This window comes from Bombina bombina, chromosome 2, assembly GCF_027579735.1.
Source record: "Bombina bombina isolate aBomBom1 chromosome 2, aBomBom1.pri, whole genome shotgun sequence".
NCBI classification, from domain to species: domain Eukaryota; kingdom Metazoa; phylum Chordata; class Amphibia; order Anura; family Bombinatoridae; genus Bombina; species Bombina bombina.
In genome coordinates this window covers 958914381-958935901 of record NC_069500.1, presented here as the reverse complement: position 1 = coordinate 958935901, position 21521 = coordinate 958914381, and the positions used below count along the sequence as shown (strand labels likewise).

Genomic DNA, 21521 nt, shown 5'->3' with positions numbered 1-21521 from the left:
GACTCATTAGTGTTACAAGGTCTCAGGTGTGAATGGGGAGGAGGTGTGTTAAATTTGGTGTTATCGCTCTCACACTCTCTCATACTGGTCACTGGAAGTTCAACATGGCACCTCATGGCAAAGAACTCTCTGAGGATCTGAAAAAAAGAATTGTTGCTCTACATAAAGATGGCCTAGGCTATAAGAAGATTGTCAAGACCCTGAAACTGAGCTGCAGCACGGTGGGCAAGACCACACAGCAGTTTCACAGGACAGGTTCCACTCAGAACAGGCCTCACCATGGTCAACCAAAGAAGTTGAGTGCACATGCTCAGCATCATATCCTGAGGCAGCCAGCATTGCTGCAGAGGTTGAAGGGGTGGGGGGTCAGCCTGGCAGTGCTCAGACCATACGCCGCACACTGCATCAAATTGGTCTGAATGGCTGTCGTCCCAGAAGGAAACCTCTTCTAAAGATGATTCACAAGAAAGCCCGCAAACAGTTTGCTGAAGACAAGCAGACTAAGCATATGGATTACTGGAACCATGTTCTGTGGTTCGATGAGACTAAGATAAACTTATTTGGCTCAGATGGTTTCAAGCGTGTGTGGTGGCAACCAGGTAAGGAGTACAAAAACAAGAGTGTCTTGCCTACAGTCAAGCATGGTGGTGGGAGTGTTATGGTCTGTTCCTGCATGAGTGCTGCCCGCACAGGGGAGCTACAGTTAATTGGGGGAACCATGAATGCCAACATGTACTGTGAAATATTGAAGCAGAGCATGATCCCCTCCCCTCAGAGACTGGGCCGCAGGGCAGTATTCCAACATGATAATGACCCCAACCACACCTCCAAGACAACCACTGCCTTGCTAAAGAAGCTGAGGTTAAAGGTGATGGACTGGCCAAGCATGTCACCAGACCTAAACCCTATTGAGCATCTGTGGGGCATCCTCAAATGGAAGATGGGGGAGCGCAAGGTCTCTAACATCCACCAGCTCTGTGATGTCGTCATGGAAGAGTGGAAGAGGACTCCAGTGGCAACCTGTGAAGCTCTGGTGAACTCCATGCCCAAGAGGGTTAAGGCAGTGCTGCAAAATATAGGTGGCCACACAAAATATTGACACTTTGGGCCCAATTTCGACATTTCCACTTAGGAGTGTACTCACTTTTGTTGCCAAAGGTTAAGACATTCATGGCTGTGTATTGAGTTATTTTGAGGGGACAACAAATTTACACTGTTATACAGACTGTACACTCACTACTTTACATTGTAGCAAAGTGTCATTTCTTTGGTGTTGTTACATGAAAATATATAATAAAATATTTTCAAAAATGTGAGAGTTGTACTCACTTTTGTGAGATACTGTATATATATATATATATATATATATACAGGGAGTGCAGAATTATTAGGCAAATGAGTATTTTGACCACATCATCCTCTTTATGCATGTTGTCTTACTCCAAGCTGTATAGGCTCGAAAGCCTACTACCAATTAAGCATATTAGGTGATGTGCATCTCTGTAATGAGAAGGGGTGTGGTCTAATGACATCAACACCCTATATCAGGTGTGCATAATTATTAGGCAACTTCCTTTCCTTTGGCAAAATGGGTCAAAAGAAGGACTTGACAGGCTCAGAAAAGTAAAAAATAGTGAGATATCTTGAAGAGGGATGCAGCACTCTTAAAATTGCAAAGCTTCTGAAGCGTGATCATCGAACAATCAAGCGTTTCATTCAAAATAGTCAACAGGGTCGCAATAAGTGTGTGGAAAAACCAAGGCGCAAAATAACTGCGCATGAACTAAAAAAAAAAAGTCAAGCGTGCAGCTGCCAAGATGCCACTTGCCACCAGTTTGGCCATATTTCAGAGCTGCAACATCACTGGAGTGCCCAAAAGCACAAGGTGTGCAATACTCAGAGACATGGCCAAGGTAAGAAAGGCTGAAAGACGACCACCACTGAACAAGACACACAAGCTGAAAGTTTCTGGAAGACACCTTCTTCAAGCAGTGGTACAGGAAGAAGTCTGCATCCTTCAAGAAAAACATGATTATCATGCAGGACAATGCTCCATCACACGCGTCCAAGTACTCCACAGCGTGGCTGGCAAGAAAGGGTATAAAAGAAGAAAATCTAATGACATGGCCTCCTTGTTCACCTGATCTGAACCCCATTGAGAACCTGTGGTCCATCATCAAATGTGAGATTTACAAGGAGGGAAAACAGTACACCTCTCTGAACAGTGTCTGGGAGGCTGTGGTTGCTGCTGCACGCAATGTTGATGGTGAACAGATCAAAACACTGACAGAATCCATGGATGGCAGGCTTTTGAGTGTCCTTGCAAAGAAAGGTGGCTATATTGGTCACTGATTTGTTTTTGTTTTGTTTTTGAATGTCAGAAATGTATATTTGTGAATGTTGAGATGTTATATTGGTTTCACTGGTAAAAATAAATAATTGAAATGGGTATATATTTGTTTTTGTTAAGTTGCCTAATAATTATGCACAGTAATAGTCACCTGCACACACAGATATCCCCCTAAAATAGCTATAACTAAAAACAAACTAAAAACTACTTCCAAAACTATTCAGCTTTGATATTAATGAGTTTTTTGGGTTCATTGAGAACATGGTTGTTGTTCAATAATAAAATTAATCCTCAAAAATACAACTTGCCTAATAATTCTGCACTCCCTGTATATATATATATATATATATATATATATATATATATATATATATATATAGAATGCACCTAGGTTGTTGCTTATATGTAAATGCGAGTGTAGGACTCCACTAAAGTGTGTATGTATATATGTGTGTGTGTATGAATGTATATATATATATATATATATATATATGTATGTGCATTTATGTATGTATATATGTATGTATATATGTATTTGTATGTATGTATATGTGTATGTGCATGTATGTATATATGTGTGTGTATATCTATATTTATATAACAACGCATGGCTCGGCATACATCCCCATATGAGTAAGCAGGCACTCAGGAATAAAAAACAAGCCTTTATTGAATATCTTTAAAAATGGCCCCATGTCATGGCAATGAGCCATTTTTAATTATATTTAAAGGGTCATTAAACACTAAGGGCTAGATTACAAGTGGAGCGCTAAATTATTGCGATCCTGCAAATGGGCAAATTTGCCCATTTGCAGAAGCAAAATAATTAACCAGCCATTACAAGTGGCTGGTTATTGCTACTGGGAGTTTGCGGTAGCAATTAGTGCTCCAAAAATTAACCAGAGATTTGATCTCTGGTTAAGTTTCTAAAGGTGCCCCAAATGCCCTAACAATAGAGGGCATTGTAGTTTTTTATTAAACAAAATCTAGCATTTTTTTTTAATAAAAATAAAACTGTACTAGGCAGTTTTGGGGCTTTAAAGTTGGTGGGAGTGGGGTGCTGGAAGAAAAAACGGCACTGAAAAGTGCCTTTACATAGCAGTCTATGGGAACTGTGTGTTCTCATAGACTGCAATGTAAATAAATATGTATATGATTATATACATATACAGTATATCTATGTGTTAATATGTGTAAATACACATACTAACACATAAATATATATGTATATATTCATATACATTTCTATTAAAAAAGGCTGCCAATCGCTGCGCTACTTAACTCCTCTGCCAAAGGTTCTAATGCCGTCTTTGACAGCATCAGAACGAGGCTCCCATAGGAGCCTATGGAAGCACGCAATGCTTCCTAGCAATGCGAACGTGAGTTCACATTTGCATTGCAATTAACTTGTAATACCAGTGCACATTATCGTGCACTGGTATTACAAAGTGGAGCACTAATATTGCTTGCATGCAAGCGATATGCAGCACTCCACTTGTAATCTGGCCCTAAATAAATAAACTATTTGTGTGCATAAATACTCCACTTGTAATCTGGCCCTAAATAAATGCTAGATAAAATAATGCATTCAAAGAAAAGATTAGTCTGAGAATAACATGTAGATGTATTTTTTAAAGATTCATTAGTTGTTTAAATAGTGACAAAATAAGTGTAAACTTGAAATGTCTATAATATAATGGGAGCTGCCATGTTATAACTTAGATTACTTTCTCTGCTATGGCCAATTAGGAACACTTATAAATAGGTTACTAGAGTGTGCAGCCAATGGCTATGTGGAATATAACAGTGTTTGTGCAATTACATTTCTAAAGGAACTGAAATGCTCACAATTTCACAATGGAATAAGAGGAAAAGGGGACACAATATAAATTTGAAGAGTTTATATATATATATATATATATATATATACAATGTATCATTTTATATTACATCTGAAAGTGTTTAATGTCAATTTTATAAAGGCTTGTTTTTTTATTCCTGACTGCTTGTTTGGTAATTACCCATATGAGGATGTATGCCGAGACCTAGGTTGTTACACTGACTTTTATACAGAGCACCGGACAGCTGATGCATTTGTATCTTTTATATACTGTATCCTTTATATTTTTTAGCTATCAAAGTATATTGTATATGTCAATGAAACCATTATTTAGTAACAATATTTTGACCTCGATCAATTGACACCCATGAGATTGCCAAAGGGCCCCATTGTGAAGGCAAGATTGTGTTTGAATTTAATTTATCATTGCACATTCCTTGCATTATCAGTGTCCACCAATCAGCAAGCACTACCCAGGGTGCTGAACAAAAAAAAAATTGGCTGGCTCCTAAGCTTACATCCCTGCTTTTTCAAATAAAGATACCAAGAGAACGAAGAAAATGTGATAATAGGAGTAAATAGAAAGTTGCTCTATCTATATCATGAAATAAATAAATTGTGTTTCATATCCCTTTAAGCTTACACTTTAGAAGTAAATATGGGCAGATTAGATGAGATTTTTGATGTCGCTGCCATAATTATCTATATTTAATGAAAAATAAAAACAAGATAACATAAGTAAAAGCAGCTAAACTGAAGAGTGTTAAACTAAAAATGATGGGGGTTTTTAGAAAGATGTCTGACTTAGAGCATGCTCTTCTACACAATATAACATTTTCACTCTTTTTTTATTTTTTACCTTAAAGTATTGGGAAAAAACAGTAATGGTAGTATTTTCTCTGGTCTTGTTTGCATTATTTGTCACTGGACATTTTAATCAATGTCTCTTAACAGGTGATAATGGATAGGGCACTTTAAAAGAATATGCATTGTTGTTCCTTACTTGAAGAAAGCCCAAGAGATGGCAGACATGATTAGTGTGCTACTCATAAAATAAAACCTAAATACCATCTTGACAAAGTGAGAGTCTGGGAACTATTTGTGTGCATAAATAATACTTTTTTTGGATAAAAAAAATCAAAACATAAAGCAATCTGTCATTACACTTCCTTATTGGTAACACTTAGATAGGTAACAAGCTACATGGGCACTGTGCCATTCCATTCAAATATTGCCAGCAGAGGTATTTTCCTTTTATTGTATTTGCTTTGATTCTCACCAGTTTGATAAATCGTTTCAGATTCATTTTTATTTGGCAAGAGAAAACTCCTACAACATTTTGCAAGAGCATTACCTGAATAAAACAACACACATATCTGAGCTTCTAACTCAGTTAAAAAAAACTAATACAATTTCCTTTCTTGTGTATGTTTTCTAAGGTTAGCTATGGCCGCTGTTCAATAACTTTATTGGTCAAAATCGAAGCCATATGAACAACAGAAAAGTGTGACAGGTGCAATACTGTAGTTGTATAAAGATCTGTATCAATTAGCCTTAATGTAGAGAGGGAAAAACTGTAATTACTCATAAAAATCCTGCTGGTCTCTGTTTCTAAACATGGGGTGCCTGCCAAAAGTGTTCAGCTTCAAGATGACATTAGCTTGGCGTGGCAGAGCTTACAACTGATAATTGCTCTGCAATAGCTTTTTCTCATTCATATAATCACTGGTTTGATTAATGTACTCTGTACTCATTTATTTATGCAATGAAATTCAATGACGATTCACATTTATATATTTTTTCCTACAAAGCAGTAATTGCTCAACATGTCCTACGGCAACATAGGATATCATTGATGATTTTGTTACTTGCTGTTTGAATTTTTGTCCGGTTCTCTTAGCTCCTGGTTGCTTATGCTTATATAACACTTCTCTTTGGTGGCATGTGGCAGTTTTCCTTTGTTAATTGGAACAAATGTGCCAATTATGTAGATTCATCTCTTGATACCAATCAATGAATAATTAGACATAACACATCTGTCTCTCGGAGGAAAACGGAAGTGAATGGAGTTAAATGTACTTAAAAAAACTATGATAAATTTCTATTGATTATACAATATTATATATATATATATTAGTTTTATATCACAAAATATCACTATGTACAGTATGTATGTTTATATGAGCACCACTATCAGAATAAAATGGGTGCACAGCTCATATCTTGAGCATCACCCTTCAGTGACACAGGTACAGACACTATCACAGAGCAGACTGGGTGTAAAATTAATTTGGAATTAATGACAAATGCAAACAAACACTATAAAAAGAGCTGGCTGGCACACTTGGACAAAAAAACAGAACATGTAAAAAAGCATTAAAATGGAGGATTTTAGTGCTATCGGCCAAGAGACAATAAACCTGAAGGCCCCACAGTGTGAATATTCTCTTGGTTGAGTACATTTAGCTAGAGCATCCTCACAAGTAAAGAAAGCAGCAATATAGGCCAGCAAGGAAGGCTAAGATTAGGACAAATATACTGGAGGCATTTACAGTTCTGCAAGGCTGCAACACCTCCAACATTTTTGAGGCTGCACCACCATTGTGCTGAAGAGAAGGGACAAAATAACCCTGCTGCTGTTTCTCCCCTCTTGTATATACAGGGTACAAAATCCAAAATCTGGAATTCCAAAATTTAACAGAAGGTCGAATTTTTGAGTGGGAATGGAGGAGATGTCAAATTTTCTTCAGAATAATAATACCGGGATTTTTTTTCTTCATATTATAAATATTTGTAAATCAGTATTTAGTTCTGAAAGTTTGTATAAACTTAAACTATAGGTGGATGTAGAGCTTATGAGTTAGGTGGTGCAGTCATGTTTCAATACATACTTATTCAGTTATCTTTATATTATAAATGTAAACTACTCTCATAAACACCAATTCAGCATACGCAAGACATTCAGTCATGTACAGACTCACACATGCAAACAGGCACATGCACACTGTATAAATGCTCACAAAATTTGAACACTCATACAATAAGACATACACACACAGGCTCACATCATACATACACATACATGTACACTGTATAAATGCTGGCACAGAACATAAACACTGACATATACACTAGGATCTACAAACACACAGGCTCACACATGCATACACATACATATACACTGTATAAATGCTGACACAGAACATAAACACAGACATATGCACTAGGATATACACACACACAGGCTCACACATGCATACACATACATATACACTGTATAAATGCTGACACAGAACATAAACACAGACATATACACTAGGATATACAGACATACAGGCTCACACATGCATACACATACATGTACACTGTATAAATGCTGACACAGAATATAAACACAGACATATACACTAGGATATACAAACACACAGGCTCACACATGCATACACATAAGTATACACTGTAAAAATGCTGACAGAATATAAACACAGACATATGCACTAGGATATACACACACACAGGCTCACACATGCATACACATAAGTATACACTGTAAAAATGCTGACAGAATATAAACACAGACATATGCACTAGGATATACACACACACAGGCTCACACATGCATGCACATAAGTATACAATGTAAAAATGCTGACAGAATATAAACACAGACATATGCACTAGGATATACACACACACAGGCTCACACATGCATACACATAAGTATACACTGTAAAAATGCTGACAGAATATAAACACAGACATATGCACTAGGATATACACACACACAGGCTCACACATGCATACACATAAGTATACACTGTAAAAATGCTGACAGAATATAAACACAGACATATACACTAGGATATACACACACACAGGCTCACACATGCATACACATAAGTATACACTGTAAAAATGCTGACAGAATATAAACACAGACATATGCACTAGGATATACACACACACAGGCTCACACATGCATACACATAAGTATACACTGTAAAAATGCTGACAGAATATAAACACAGACATATGCACTAGGATATACACACACACAGGCTCACACATGCATACACATACATGTACACTGTATAAATGCTGACACAGAACATAAACACAGACATATGCACTAGAATATACAGACATACAGGCTCACACATGCATACACATACATGTACACTGTATAAATGCTGACACAGAACATAAACACTGACATATACACTAGGATATACACACAGGCTCACACATGCATACACATACATGTACACTGTATAAATGCTGACAGAATATAAACACAGACATATACACTAGGATATACACACACACAGGCTCACACATGCATACACATAAGTATACACTGTAAAAATGCTGACAGAATATAAACACAGACATATGCACTAGGATATACACACACACAGGCTCACACATGCATACACATAAGTATACACTGTAAAAATGCTGACAGAATATAAACACAGACATATGCACTAGGATATACACACACACAGGCTCACACATGCATACACATACATGTACACTGTATAAATGCTGACACAGAACATAAACACAGACATATGCACTAGAATATACAGACATACAGGCTCACACATGCATACACATACATGTACACTGTATAAATGCTGACACAGAACATAAACACTGACATATACACTAGGATATACACACAGGCTCACACATGCATACACATACATGTACACTGTATAAATGCTGACACAGAACATAAACACTGACATATACACTAGGATATACACACAGGCTCACACATGCATACACATACATATACCAAGTTAAATGCAGACACAGAACATAAACACAGACATATACACACACACACAGGTTCACACATGCATACACATACATGTACACTGTATAAATGCTGACACAGAATATAAACACAGATATATGCACTAGGATATACACACAGGCTCACACATGCATACACATACATGTACACTGTATAAATGCTGACACAGAACATAAACACAGATATATGCACTAGGATATACACACAGGCTCACACATGCATACACATACATATACCAAGTTAAATGCAGACACAGAACATAAACACAGACATATACACACACACACAGGCTCACACATGCATACACATACATGTACACTGTATAAATGCTGACAGAATATAAACACAGACATATGCACTAGAATATACAGACACACAGGCTCACACATGCATACACATACATATACACTGTATACATGCTGACAGAATATAAACACTGACATATACACTAGGATATACACACAGGCTCACACATACATACACATACATATACCAAGTTAAATGCAGACACACAACATAAACACTGACATATACACTAGGATATACACACAGGCTCACACATGCATACACATACATATACCAAGTTAAATGCAGACACACAACATAAACACAGACATACACACACACACACAGGCTCACACATGTATACACATACATGTAAATTGTACAAACGCTATAACAGAATATAAACACAAACGTATGTACTAAGTTATACGCACACAGGCGCAAACATGTACACTTTACAAACGCTAACACAGAAGCAAACTCACATACATACACATACCTAAAAAGAGACATTCTAGTCAAAATTAAACTTTCATGATTCAGATAGGGAATGCAATTTTAAACAACTTTCCAATTCACTTTTATCATCAAATTTGTGTTGTTCTCTTGGTAATCTATGTTGAAAGCTAAACCTAGTTATGCTCATATGCTTATTTCTAAACCCTTGAAGGCCGCCCCTTATTTCAATGTATTTGGCAGTTTTTCACAGCTAGAGGACGTTATTTCATGTGTGCCATACAGATAACATTGTGGCGACGCCCGTAAAATTATAAATGAGAGGGCACTGATTGGCTAAATGCAAGTCTGTCAAAAGAACTGAAATAAGGGGGCAGTCTGCAAAGGCTTAGATACAAGATAATCAAAGAGGTAAAAAGTATATTAATATAGATGTGTTGGTTATGCAAAACAAGGGAATGGGTAATAAAGGGATTATCTATCTTTTTAAACAATAACAATTCTGGAATAGACTGTCCCTTTAAGTGAAGAAACAAGCACTAACTCTCTATAGATAATGTGCAGATTTTATGTCCTGTATGCATTTTAGCTAACTAGATGTTTCGTAGTTTTATTGTTTTGTACAATTTCAATAGTTTAAACCGTCACCAATAAGAAAAACATCCTACATTTGTATATAATAATGTTTCAAGATAATTGATCTGCCATACAGTTCAACAGGCAATAAACCAAATGAACCATTTTTCTTGAGTAAAATGTATTTTAAGAACACTCACAATTCCACATCTATTTATTTTGCTGTGTCTTAGGTTGTACAGCTACTATCAATTTATTCTAATATGCTGGCTTATTATTAATGGTTTCTGACAGCATCAAATACACACACCGGCTCAGAACCCAGACACCTTTTCCAGCCAATTACATGCATTGTGATCATTAAATTGAGTACAAAATATAAAATTGTGAAAAATACAGATTAAAACCAAAATACATAATTCTGAAAGAAAAAAAAAGAAACTGAGAAATCTTTGTTTTTTTCTACAGGTCGAATGGCTAAAGAATGAAGATGTGATTGACCCAGTTGAGGATCGTAATTTTTATATCACTATAGATCATAACCTCATCATTAAACAAGCAAGGCTTTCAGACACAGCTAACTATACCTGTGTTGCCAAAAACATTGTAGCCAAGAGAAGGAGTACCACGGCCACCGTGATAGTATATGGTAAGGAAAATAAACCTGCATTTTTAATAGACCTATCTTAGCATAAAACGGAATTTTAGATAGATAGATAGACAGATAGACAGACAGACAGACAGACGGACGGATAGATAGATAGATAGATAGATAGATAGACTTACTGATAGATAAACCACAATAAGTATTGGGAAAGCTATTTAAAGGGACAGTCTACACCTTAGTCATCTTAAAGTCTTACTTTAGATTAAGCTGAAAATATCCTCATACACCCTTACAATATCATGCAGCAGTAACAGTAAAAAAAGTTATTTTAAAATTAATATTGTTTCTGGTCACTTTGAAATGGCTGCCACACTCTGCCCACTGATAACATTACAATCTGGGCTGTATCTATGCACTCTGCTGAATAGCACTGACAGTCACTAGTGAAGCCTTTAATGCAGCCCAGAATGTGATGTCATCAGTGGGCAAAGCTTGGCAGCCATTTCAAAGTGACCAGAAACAATATTCATTTTAAAATAACTGTTTTTACTGTTACTGCTTCATGATATAGTAAGGGTGTATGGTCTTAAGTAAGACTTTAAGATGACTAAGGTGTAGACTGCCCCTTTAAGTAGCTTTGCCAATACTTACTGCTGCATGATATAGAAAGGGTGCAGGAGGATATTTGCAGCTTAATCTAAAGTAAGACTTTAACATGACTAAGGTGAAGACTGTCCCTTTGGGTTACTGTCATTTTATAAGCTTATAAATGCACCAGTAATAAGTATTGTAAATTACCCATGTTCATATGTCTTTTCATATATGTCATGTTTTAATTTAAGTTATAAATGTGGCTATTATTATATTACTTGGATGGACACGAGTCTTAGAGCATGTTGTTATATAATAACAGTTGTGTCTTTATAACATTGCAAAGTATTGTAGCACCACCCTTTTATAGACATACATTTGGTAATGTCTATTCTTTTGAACAGGTAAATCCCTCAGTTCTGGTATATAGTGTTGTATATCTGGCTGCTAATATTACTTTCCTGAAAAACAACTTTAATAACCTTAAGATATGAGATATGATTCTCATATGGTAAATCACATGAAAGTGATTTAGCATAACTGTAGAAAGCTGACTAGAAAATATCACATGAGCATCTCTATGTAAGAAAAGGAAGATATTTTACCTCAAAAATTCTTCAGCTTACCAGAGTAAGTGCTCTGTGATCCAGAACTACTATTTGTATGATCATCAGTATGTTGAAAAATAAACTACAGACAATCAGCCTCATCAGTGCTGAGTTCACACTTTGCTTTACTGTGATCTCCTGGGATTTCACTCAAATCTCACTCCTTACAGTGAGAAGGGAAATAAAGTGACTATGCCTGGGACAAATATTCATTACAGTGAGATGGGACTTCTGAGGAAATTTTGTGGTACAATATCCTTTTTAGATGTTCATGTGATATTTTCTTGTTCTAGTTATGGTGCATCACTTTCAAGTGACTTAAAATGTGTGTATGATATCCCTTTAAAGTTTATTTTCTGTGGCTCTTTTTCTTAGAAAAAGAAAGTGAATAATTTGAGGAAGACTTTATCTATATAAAAATGCAGTGGCTAGAGACAGACTCATGTGGAATTGTCTCACTTTTCTTTAGTTTAGAAACACTTCTTAAGAATCAGTCCCGTATTTTATTTGTAAGTTGTTATTCTTCTTGGTCCTCAGTAAATGGAGGCTGGTCTACATGGACAGAATGGTCTGCGTGCAATAACCGCTGTGGGAAAGGGTACCAGAAACGCACAAGAACATGTACAAATCCAGCACCACTAAATGGTGGCTCCTTCTGTGATGGTCAAGGTGTACAGAAGATAACTTGTACTACATTATGTCCAGGTACACATTTCTGTGATCGCAATTTTCTGAAAATGTTCAAGATGCTGCATGTTCAAAAGACACTCAAGAAGTTCAAGCTACTGTTTGTTGATTGTGTCATTTTGTTGTGTTTATCTAATATATGTAAGGTCATTTTCAAAACGATGTACTGGGATATTCAATTGTGAGAATTTTGACATCTGAATGCTCCCCTTAGCCATTCATTTTGTTATCAATATAATTAATGTTTACATTCAAACATTTAGGGGTCAATTTATGTAAGTGCGAGCAGGCATGATATGCTGTTCTTGTGAACTGCTGGTGCAATGCTGCAATGCTAGCTGGGGGTGTTAATTAACCCGATGGTATTTGATCGGGTTGATTTCTGTCCGCCGCCTCAGAGCAGGTGGACAGGTTATGGAGCAGCGGTCTTTAGACACGGGGCATCAAGCTCTGTACGGAGCTTGATAAATTGACCCCTTAATGTTAACTTTTGAAAATTGACTATAACATTCAAATATTACATTTGAATATTTCCCAAAGATGTACATTGAAGCCAAAGAGAGTCAACATTTGAATGACATTATTAGAGTGTTTAAATGGTCTATTTGTTAACTTCTTTTAGCATTAATGTGGAGTTTTCTGCAAATATTTATAGGGCCATAATAAAAAAAAATGAATGCTCTAATATGTTAGAGCATATCATTTTAAGACTAGCAACCCATGAAAAGGGGTTAAACACACAATAGAAGTACTGCTTAGGACCCACAGAGCACTGACACAATCAATAGCGCTAGCCACATGACTCAGCTGTGTAACTAATGCTACTAATTGGATCAGTGGCGGTTTCTGCTCAGGGCCTGCCGTTCTCTGCAAATCTTCTGCTGTGTGTTTAACAATTTTGTATATTAAAGTATTTAATTTTTTATAATTTTCCTATACATACAATACAGTAACTCCAATGTTTATACTAATGTAAGGTCTATTTTTATCAGGGAACGCACTATACACATTGTTCTGTACTTTTCTATTAGGTAATATGTAATATACACTGTATGTCTTGTGGCAGTGCCAGGTATCAACCTCATCTTGAGCTAGGCTTGGCACTTACCGATTAGTGTTGGAAGACTCAGATTTCTTTAAAGGGATTTGAAACCCAAATTTTTTTCTTTCATGATTTAGAAAGAGCATGCAATTTTTAACAACTTTTTAATTTACTTCTATTATCTATTTTGCTTAATTCTCTTGATATCCTTTGCTGAAAAGCATATCTATATAGGCTTAGTAGCTGCTGATTGGTGGTTGCATATAGATGCCTCGTGTGATTGGCTCACCCATGTGTATTGCTATTTCTTCAGCGAAGGATATCTAAAGAATAAGTCAAATTAGAGAATAGAAGTAAGTTGGAATGTTATTTAAAATTGTATTCTCTACCTGAATCACGAAAGAACATTTTGGGTTTAGTGTCCCTTTAAATGTAAACAGAATATATTAGGGACTCAGAAGGAAGAACTAGGAACAAGGGGATACAGCTCTTATAATCCCATTCTTTGTGGGGCAATGGAGTGCTCGGAAAATTTCATAAAAATAGTATAAGTAATTCTGTGTTTTATCACAGAGGACGGCGAATGGACAGGTTGGAGCAAATGGTCCACTTGTGGAACAGAATGTACACACTGGCGCCGTAGAGACTGTTCCAACCCCCCACCGAGAAATGGGGGCAAAGATTGTGATGGTCCAGTACTGCAATCAAAGAACTGCACTGATGGCTTGTGCATGCAAAGTAAGAAATACATCTGCTTAATCAATTTTTGTTCTAACACAGTAATATTGTTTTTTTCTTATTCTGGTTGTTATTATAATTATTGTTATTATTATTATATTTATGGATTGCAAACACTATAGTTCCTAGTAAATCTTATTAACTTTTGTAATATGTTGATGTGGATTTATTACTTATATATCTCCATATACATAGGTTTTAAAACAAGGCTGCTTTAGTTTTTTCCTTTTTTTTTTTTTTTTTGGGGCATCTTCCTACTTTTACTTCATTTTTTTTTAATCATCCAAATGAGGTAATTCAAAGTCATGTTGTATAGGATAAAATATAAAATATTAGCTTCACAATCCGGCATGAACAAAAGATTATAGACTTGGTGACATTGTACATCAATTTTTTACTAAAGGTCATGGTGATTATTGTAAAACCTCAAGGTAAGTGTAGCATATAGATGATGCTCGTGTTCCGCACAACTTGGTGAGGCAATAAAATTGCAGATCATTGTCACAAGTGGAACTCTAATAATTGTATTTTTTTGTGGGGGGGATAGGTTGCATCTGTACAAAAATGACAGGTTGTGCAAGTCAATTTATTAAGTTCTAGGCAGAAGGTATTGAGTCGCCTACACAGAGAAGGAGCTAAAATAATTTATTGCTATATAGAATTATATAGGCTGGTTGTTCGCATACAAATTAATTTAGAAAGAGTGAGTTGCTGTTCAAATGCTTAGGGCATGAGCGGCGCACTAACAGTTACTCGCAATCAATATCAGGTTTAATGCGGCTGTTTGCGTGCGTGGCAAGTAGAGCTCGTATTACAAGTTGAATGTAAATGCTAACGTGTGAATGATTACCACAACCTCAGAGCTTCGGTTAACTGTAACGTCAAACAAAAAAGTGTCACAAAACACATCAAAAATATATTAAAAAGTGCAGTTACACTCAAAAAAACACTATCAAATAAAAATTATTTTAAAAAAATTCACAAAATAGTTATAAGGGCTCAAAGATTTGAGGTCTCAGGTGTTAGAAAAAAAAGGCTGCAGAGGGCTTTAACATAGAAATATATATATATACAGTATATATATATATATATATATATATATATATATATATATGTATGTATTTATTTATATGTTAAAGCCCTCTGCAGCCTGACGGTGGGACAACTCTGTTCCACTATATGGATTAAAGGTTTTTGGAATTTATCTACCTGTGTATGCCTGCTTTGTATCTGAAGGTTTGCTGCTGGATCTTTTGGTACATTTGGGAATGCACGCGAGCAAAAACGTTTTACTTTAAACTTGTAATACAAGCACTACCCGAAGCGGAAAAAAAGCTTACTTTTAGTAGAGTTAGCACGTGAGCAAAAGCGATAAATTGCACTCATCTCGTAATCTGACCCTTAATATGCAAGGTGGTTTATAGTAATTTCACTTAAATAAGATTTCCCACATTGTGGAATGTATAACATATCAGAGATATCTGGTCCTTCACAGGGAAATGTTTGTGAAATTATTGGATGGCTGCTAGCACAAGAGAGAGATACAGGTGATGGGGTGCTTGGCAAACAGGCAGAATGAGTATCTATCGCTGCCTGAAAAATCAGAGTGTGCACTTCTTGTGGCATGGACTCCATATCCACAGTGCTGCCTCTGTTCTGCCTGTTAAAATGTCGTGCCACCTATACCCTTTGCATCTGAATTATTTGCACTGTCACTGTACTAGTGTTACTATAAAGTGTTGTCTATATGTACAGCACTATACAAATAAAGGTACATACTTAGGCCTCTATTTATCAAGTTGTCAACCCCAAATACGCTGGAATTCCGCAGCGTATTTGTGGTGAGGCTGATTTGCCATAGTTATCAAGCCCTACAGACCGGCAAAAGTAGAATTTAGTAACGTAACATACGATCCGCGGGACTCAGTACTACACAGATCGATGCTTACGTCACTCCAGATGTTCCGAACGCAAGTTCGGCACAATCTGACTACTTTTGCTAGTTATCAAAGAACAACCAGGTACGCTCGCCACTATTCCGGCCCAGCGTACCTGGTTTTCAATCCGCCGCCCTGGAGGCGGCGGATCCCATAGGAAACAATGGGAGTCTGACAGCAGCGAAAGCTCATGTTCGCTGCTGCCCGATATCCCATTGATTCCTATGGGAAGTGTCTGCACCTAACACCCTAACATGTACCCTGAGTTGAAACACCCCTAATGCCCCCCTAAACTGCCGCCACCTACTTTATACACCTACACCACCGCCCTGACACCGCCGCCACCTACATTATACGTATTAACCCCTAAACCGCCGCTCCCAGACCCCGCCACAAATAATTAAAATGTTTAACCCCTAAACCGCCGCTCCTGGACCCCGCCACAACTAAATAAAATGTTTAACCCCTAAACCACCGCTCCTGGAGCCCACCGCCCCCTACATTAAACTTATTAACCCCTATCCTGCCCCCCCCCACACCGCCGCCACCTAGATTAAACTTATTAACCTGGATCCTGCACCCCCTACACCGCCGCCACTATATTAAAGTTATTAACCCCTAAACCTAAGTCTAACCCTAACCCTAACACCCCCTAACTAAAATATTATTTAAATTAATCTAAATAAATTTAGTATTATTAACTAAATTATTCCTATTTAAAACTAAATACTTACCTGTAAAATAAACTAATAGTTACATTGTAGCTATTTTAGGGTTTATTTTTATTTTACAGGCAACTTTGTATTTATTTTAACTAGGTACAATAGTTATTAAATAGTTATTAACTATTTAATAACTACCTAGCTAAAATAAAGACAGATTTATATGTAAAATAAATCCTAACCTAAGTTACAATTACACCTAACACTATACTACAATTAAATAAATTAAATTAATTAAATACAATTAGCTACAATTAAACAAAATTAACTAGAGTACCAAAAAAACCCCCACTAAATTACAAAAAATAAAAAAAATTACATGAATTTTAAACTAATTACACCTAATCTAAGCCCCCTAATAAAATAAAAAATCCCCCCAAAATAATAAAATTCCCTACCCTATACTACATTACAAATAGCCCTTAAAAGGTCTTTTTGCGGGGCATTGCCCCAAAGTAGTAAGCTTTTTTACCGGTAAAAAAAAGAAATACACCCCCCAACATTAAAACCCACCACCCACACACCCAACCCTATTCTAAAACCCACCCAAACCCCTCTTAAAAAAACCTAACACTAACCCCCTGAAGATAACCCTACCTTGAGCCATCTTCACCCAGCCGGGCCTAAGTCCTCAACGGATCCGGGCAAAGTGGTCCTCCAGATGGGCAGAAGTCTTCATCCAGGCGGCATTTTCTATCTTCTTCCATCCGACAATGAGCGGCTCCATCTTGAAGACATCCGACGCGGAGCATCCATCGATCCCGACGACTAAACGACGAATGACGGTTCCTTTAAATAACGTCATCCAAGATGGCATCCCTTGAATTCCGATTGGCTGATAGAATTCTATCAGCCAATCGGAATTAAGGTAATAAAAAATCTGATTGGCTGATGCAATCAGCCAATAGGATTGACCTTGCCTTCTATTGGCTGTTCCGATCAGCCAATAGAATGCAAGGTCAATCCTATTGGCTGATTGGATCAGCCAATCGGATTGAACTTCAATCCAATTGGCTTATTGCATCAGCCAATAGGATTTTTCCTACCTTAATTCCGATTGGCTGATAGAATCCTATCAGCCAATCGGAATTCAAGAGACGCCATCTTGGATGACGTCATTTAAAGGAACCTTTATTCAGTGTTAGGACGTCGATGGAAGAGGATGCTCCGTGTCGGATGGATTGAAGATGGTCCGCTCCGGATGGATGAAGATAGAAGATAGAAGATGCCGCCTGGATGAAGCCTTCTGCCGGTCTGGATGTCCTCTTCTGCCCGGATAGGATGAAGACTTCTGCCGGTCTGGAGGTCCACTTGTGCCCGGCTGGGTGAAGACTTCTCAAGGTAGGGTGATCTTCAGGGGGTTAGTGTTAGGTTTTTTTAAGGGGGGGATTGGGTGAGTTTTAGAGTAGGGTTGGGTGTGTGGGTGGTGGGTTTTAATGTTGTGGGGGGGTATTGTATTTTTTTTTACAGGTAAAAGAGCTGATTACTTTGGGGCAATGCCCCGCAAAAGGCCCTTTTAAGGGCTATTTGAAATTTAGTATAGGGTAGGGAATTTTATTATTTTGGGGGGCTTTTTTATTTTATTAGGGGGCTTAGATTAGGTGTAATTAGCTTAAAATTCTTGTAATTCTCTTTTTATTTTCTGTAATTTAGTGGGGGGGGTTTGTACTTTAGTTAATTTTAGTTAATTGTAATTAGTTTTATTTAATTGTAGTTAATTTATGTAATTAATTTAATGATAGTGTAGTGTTAGGTGTAATTGTAACTTAGGTTAGGTTTTATTTTACAGGTAATTTTGTCTTTATTTTAGCTAGGTAGTTATTAAACAGTTAATAACTATTTAATAACTATTGTACCTAGTTAAAATAAATACAAAGTTGCCTGTAAAATAAAAATAAATCCTAAAATAGCTACAATGTAATTATTATTTATATTGTAGCTATCTTAGGGTTTATTTTATAGGTATTTAGTTTTAAATAGGAATTATTTAGTTAATAATTGTAATATTTATTTAGATTTATTTTAAATATATTTAAGTTAGGGGGTGTTAGGGTTAGGGTTAGACTTAGGTTTAGGGGTTAATTACTTTATTATAGTGGCGGCAGTGTAGGGGGGGCAGGATAGGGGTTAATATGTATAATGTAGGTGGCGGTGGGTTCCGGGAGCGGCAGTTTAGGGGTTAAGAAATGTATTTAGTTGTGGCGGGGTCCGGGATCGGCAGATTGGGGTTAATAACTTTATGTAGGTGGCGGCGGTATATATCTCAGATATCATAAGTCCATGCAATTTTTGAGTGGTGAAATATAAAGGACAAGTAAATATTCTTCTCTGACCTAAGTACACACTGCACAAATAAAATTGGAATAATAATGTATAGTATGTAAATTCCTTTTCTTTAAAGTCTATCTATCTCTCTGTCTATGGGGTAGATTTAACAAGCAGTGTATACTGCAATCTACCCACGAAGTTACGGGCTCGCCAGAAACTTAAGTTAAGAAGCAGCGTTCCTTAACTTGTCTGCCACCTTTTACAGGGTGGACTGCAATCATCCCGATCAGATCGGGATGATTGACACCCCCTGCACATTCACAGCCAATCGGCCGCTAGCAGGGGGTGTCAATCACAAGAAATGCTTAAGCAATGCTAAATGCAGACTGCATATGTTAAATCTGCCTCTATATCTCTGTCTGTCTTTCTGTCTGCCTACCCATCTTTAAGTATATCTATCTATCTATCTATCTATCTATCTGTCTATGCCTCTATGTATGGCTGCCTGTCTGGCTGTCTATCCAACTTTAAGTCTCTCTCTCTATCTATCTTTCTATCTATCTATCTATCTATCTATCTATCTATCTATCTATCTATCTATTTGTTATCTATCTATCTATCTACCTATCAACTGCATTAGGCTTAAGCATACCATTTCACATACTTGTGATATTGTTTCATGGTTAGCACATTTGCTATAGTCCAGTAACTGCTTAATACTTTATCTATCTTGTCTATCTATCAATAATTTGTCTGTACACCTGTCTGTACATCTGCACGTCTGTCCATCTATCCATCTGTCTGTCTGTCCATCTATCCATCTGTCTGTCTATCCAACTTTGAGTCTGTCTGTTTGTCTCTCTGTCATTCTATTATCTGCATTAGACTTAAGCAGTATTACCAGCCCATTTGACAGTATTTGTTTCAGTTGTTACGGGTTAGCACATTTTCTACAGTTCAGTAAATACTTAATACATAAGGATTATGTTTTATGCAAATGGTGTATATTGGTATGTGTATTTTCTAGATCTGATGCTTTCATATAATGCATTTACATGGCATGAGCTTCAGAGATATTCATATTACCATCAGTCTTTTATAAAACAAAATTCAGTAATGAGAAAACACAGTTGAATATTGACATTCTTAGCCCAAGGGGGATTGCAGTGCCTTAGTGTCTGCGTATAATGGTAATATTTTAATGGTTTCCTATATACAAGTCTAGAACTTATAATCCTGCTCTATGATCCATCACTGCTGAAAAGATTGATTTGGCATGCTTTATAACTCTGTCTGAAACTAACTACAGTGCTCAGTTAGTTTTCCTCTGTCTTTACATCCTACACTTGCTTTTTCCTTAAAGTCATCATTAGATGTGTCACATTTATATAATAAGTTTTACATTTCATATTTATGCTACTCCTGAAGGCACTACCATTATAATCATTAAGAAGGCGTTACATATCTGTGGGAGAATATTGAATATTTGCTGTACATATTAGTAGGTTTGCTTATTGCTGAATAAAGGGAGATTCAATTCATATTATTTAAAGGGATATTGTAACTAAACATTCATGTTCAATCCATATATATCCATACAAAAACTGAGCCAATCAGCAGTTATAGTTGCACGACCCAGCTGTGCGATTGCTGCTGCTCATTGGGTCATCTGCAATTTCTGCTCAGGACCAGCAACTCCTGAGCAGTACTTATACTATGTGTTTAACCCCTTTACAAGGGTTGAAGATGTAGGCTTGCAGGGTAGGAGCATGTAATTTTTGCACTCTATTGGTCTTTTAACAGAGCAGTATATGTTATGTACTTCCTGTCATATGTAAGCGATATGTAGCAAATAAGCATTTGTACCCTCCCTTTGCCACAGCTGTAAGTTGTGAGATCATTTCCATTATATTCAGTGGATTAGAATCTAGCATGTAGTGGATAACTTCTCAATACATAGAACACGTTCCGTTGTCAAGGATACCAGCA

General features: G+C 36.7%; 1 protein-coding gene across 1 annotated transcript in view; it reads left to right on the top strand.

The window, feature by feature from the left end:
* UNC5C (unc-5 netrin receptor C) overlaps positions 1 to 21521 on the top strand; it is a 555959-nt gene that overhangs the window by 415021 nt on the left and 119417 nt on the right. Inside the window, exons 6-8 of the mRNA XM_053703452.1 lie at positions 10801 to 10981; positions 12676 to 12843; positions 14441 to 14605. Of these exons, the coding sequence (XP_053559427.1) occupies positions 10801 to 10981; positions 12676 to 12843; positions 14441 to 14605 (514 nt within the window). The remainder of the gene's footprint in view (positions 1 to 10800; positions 10982 to 12675; positions 12844 to 14440; positions 14606 to 21521) is intronic.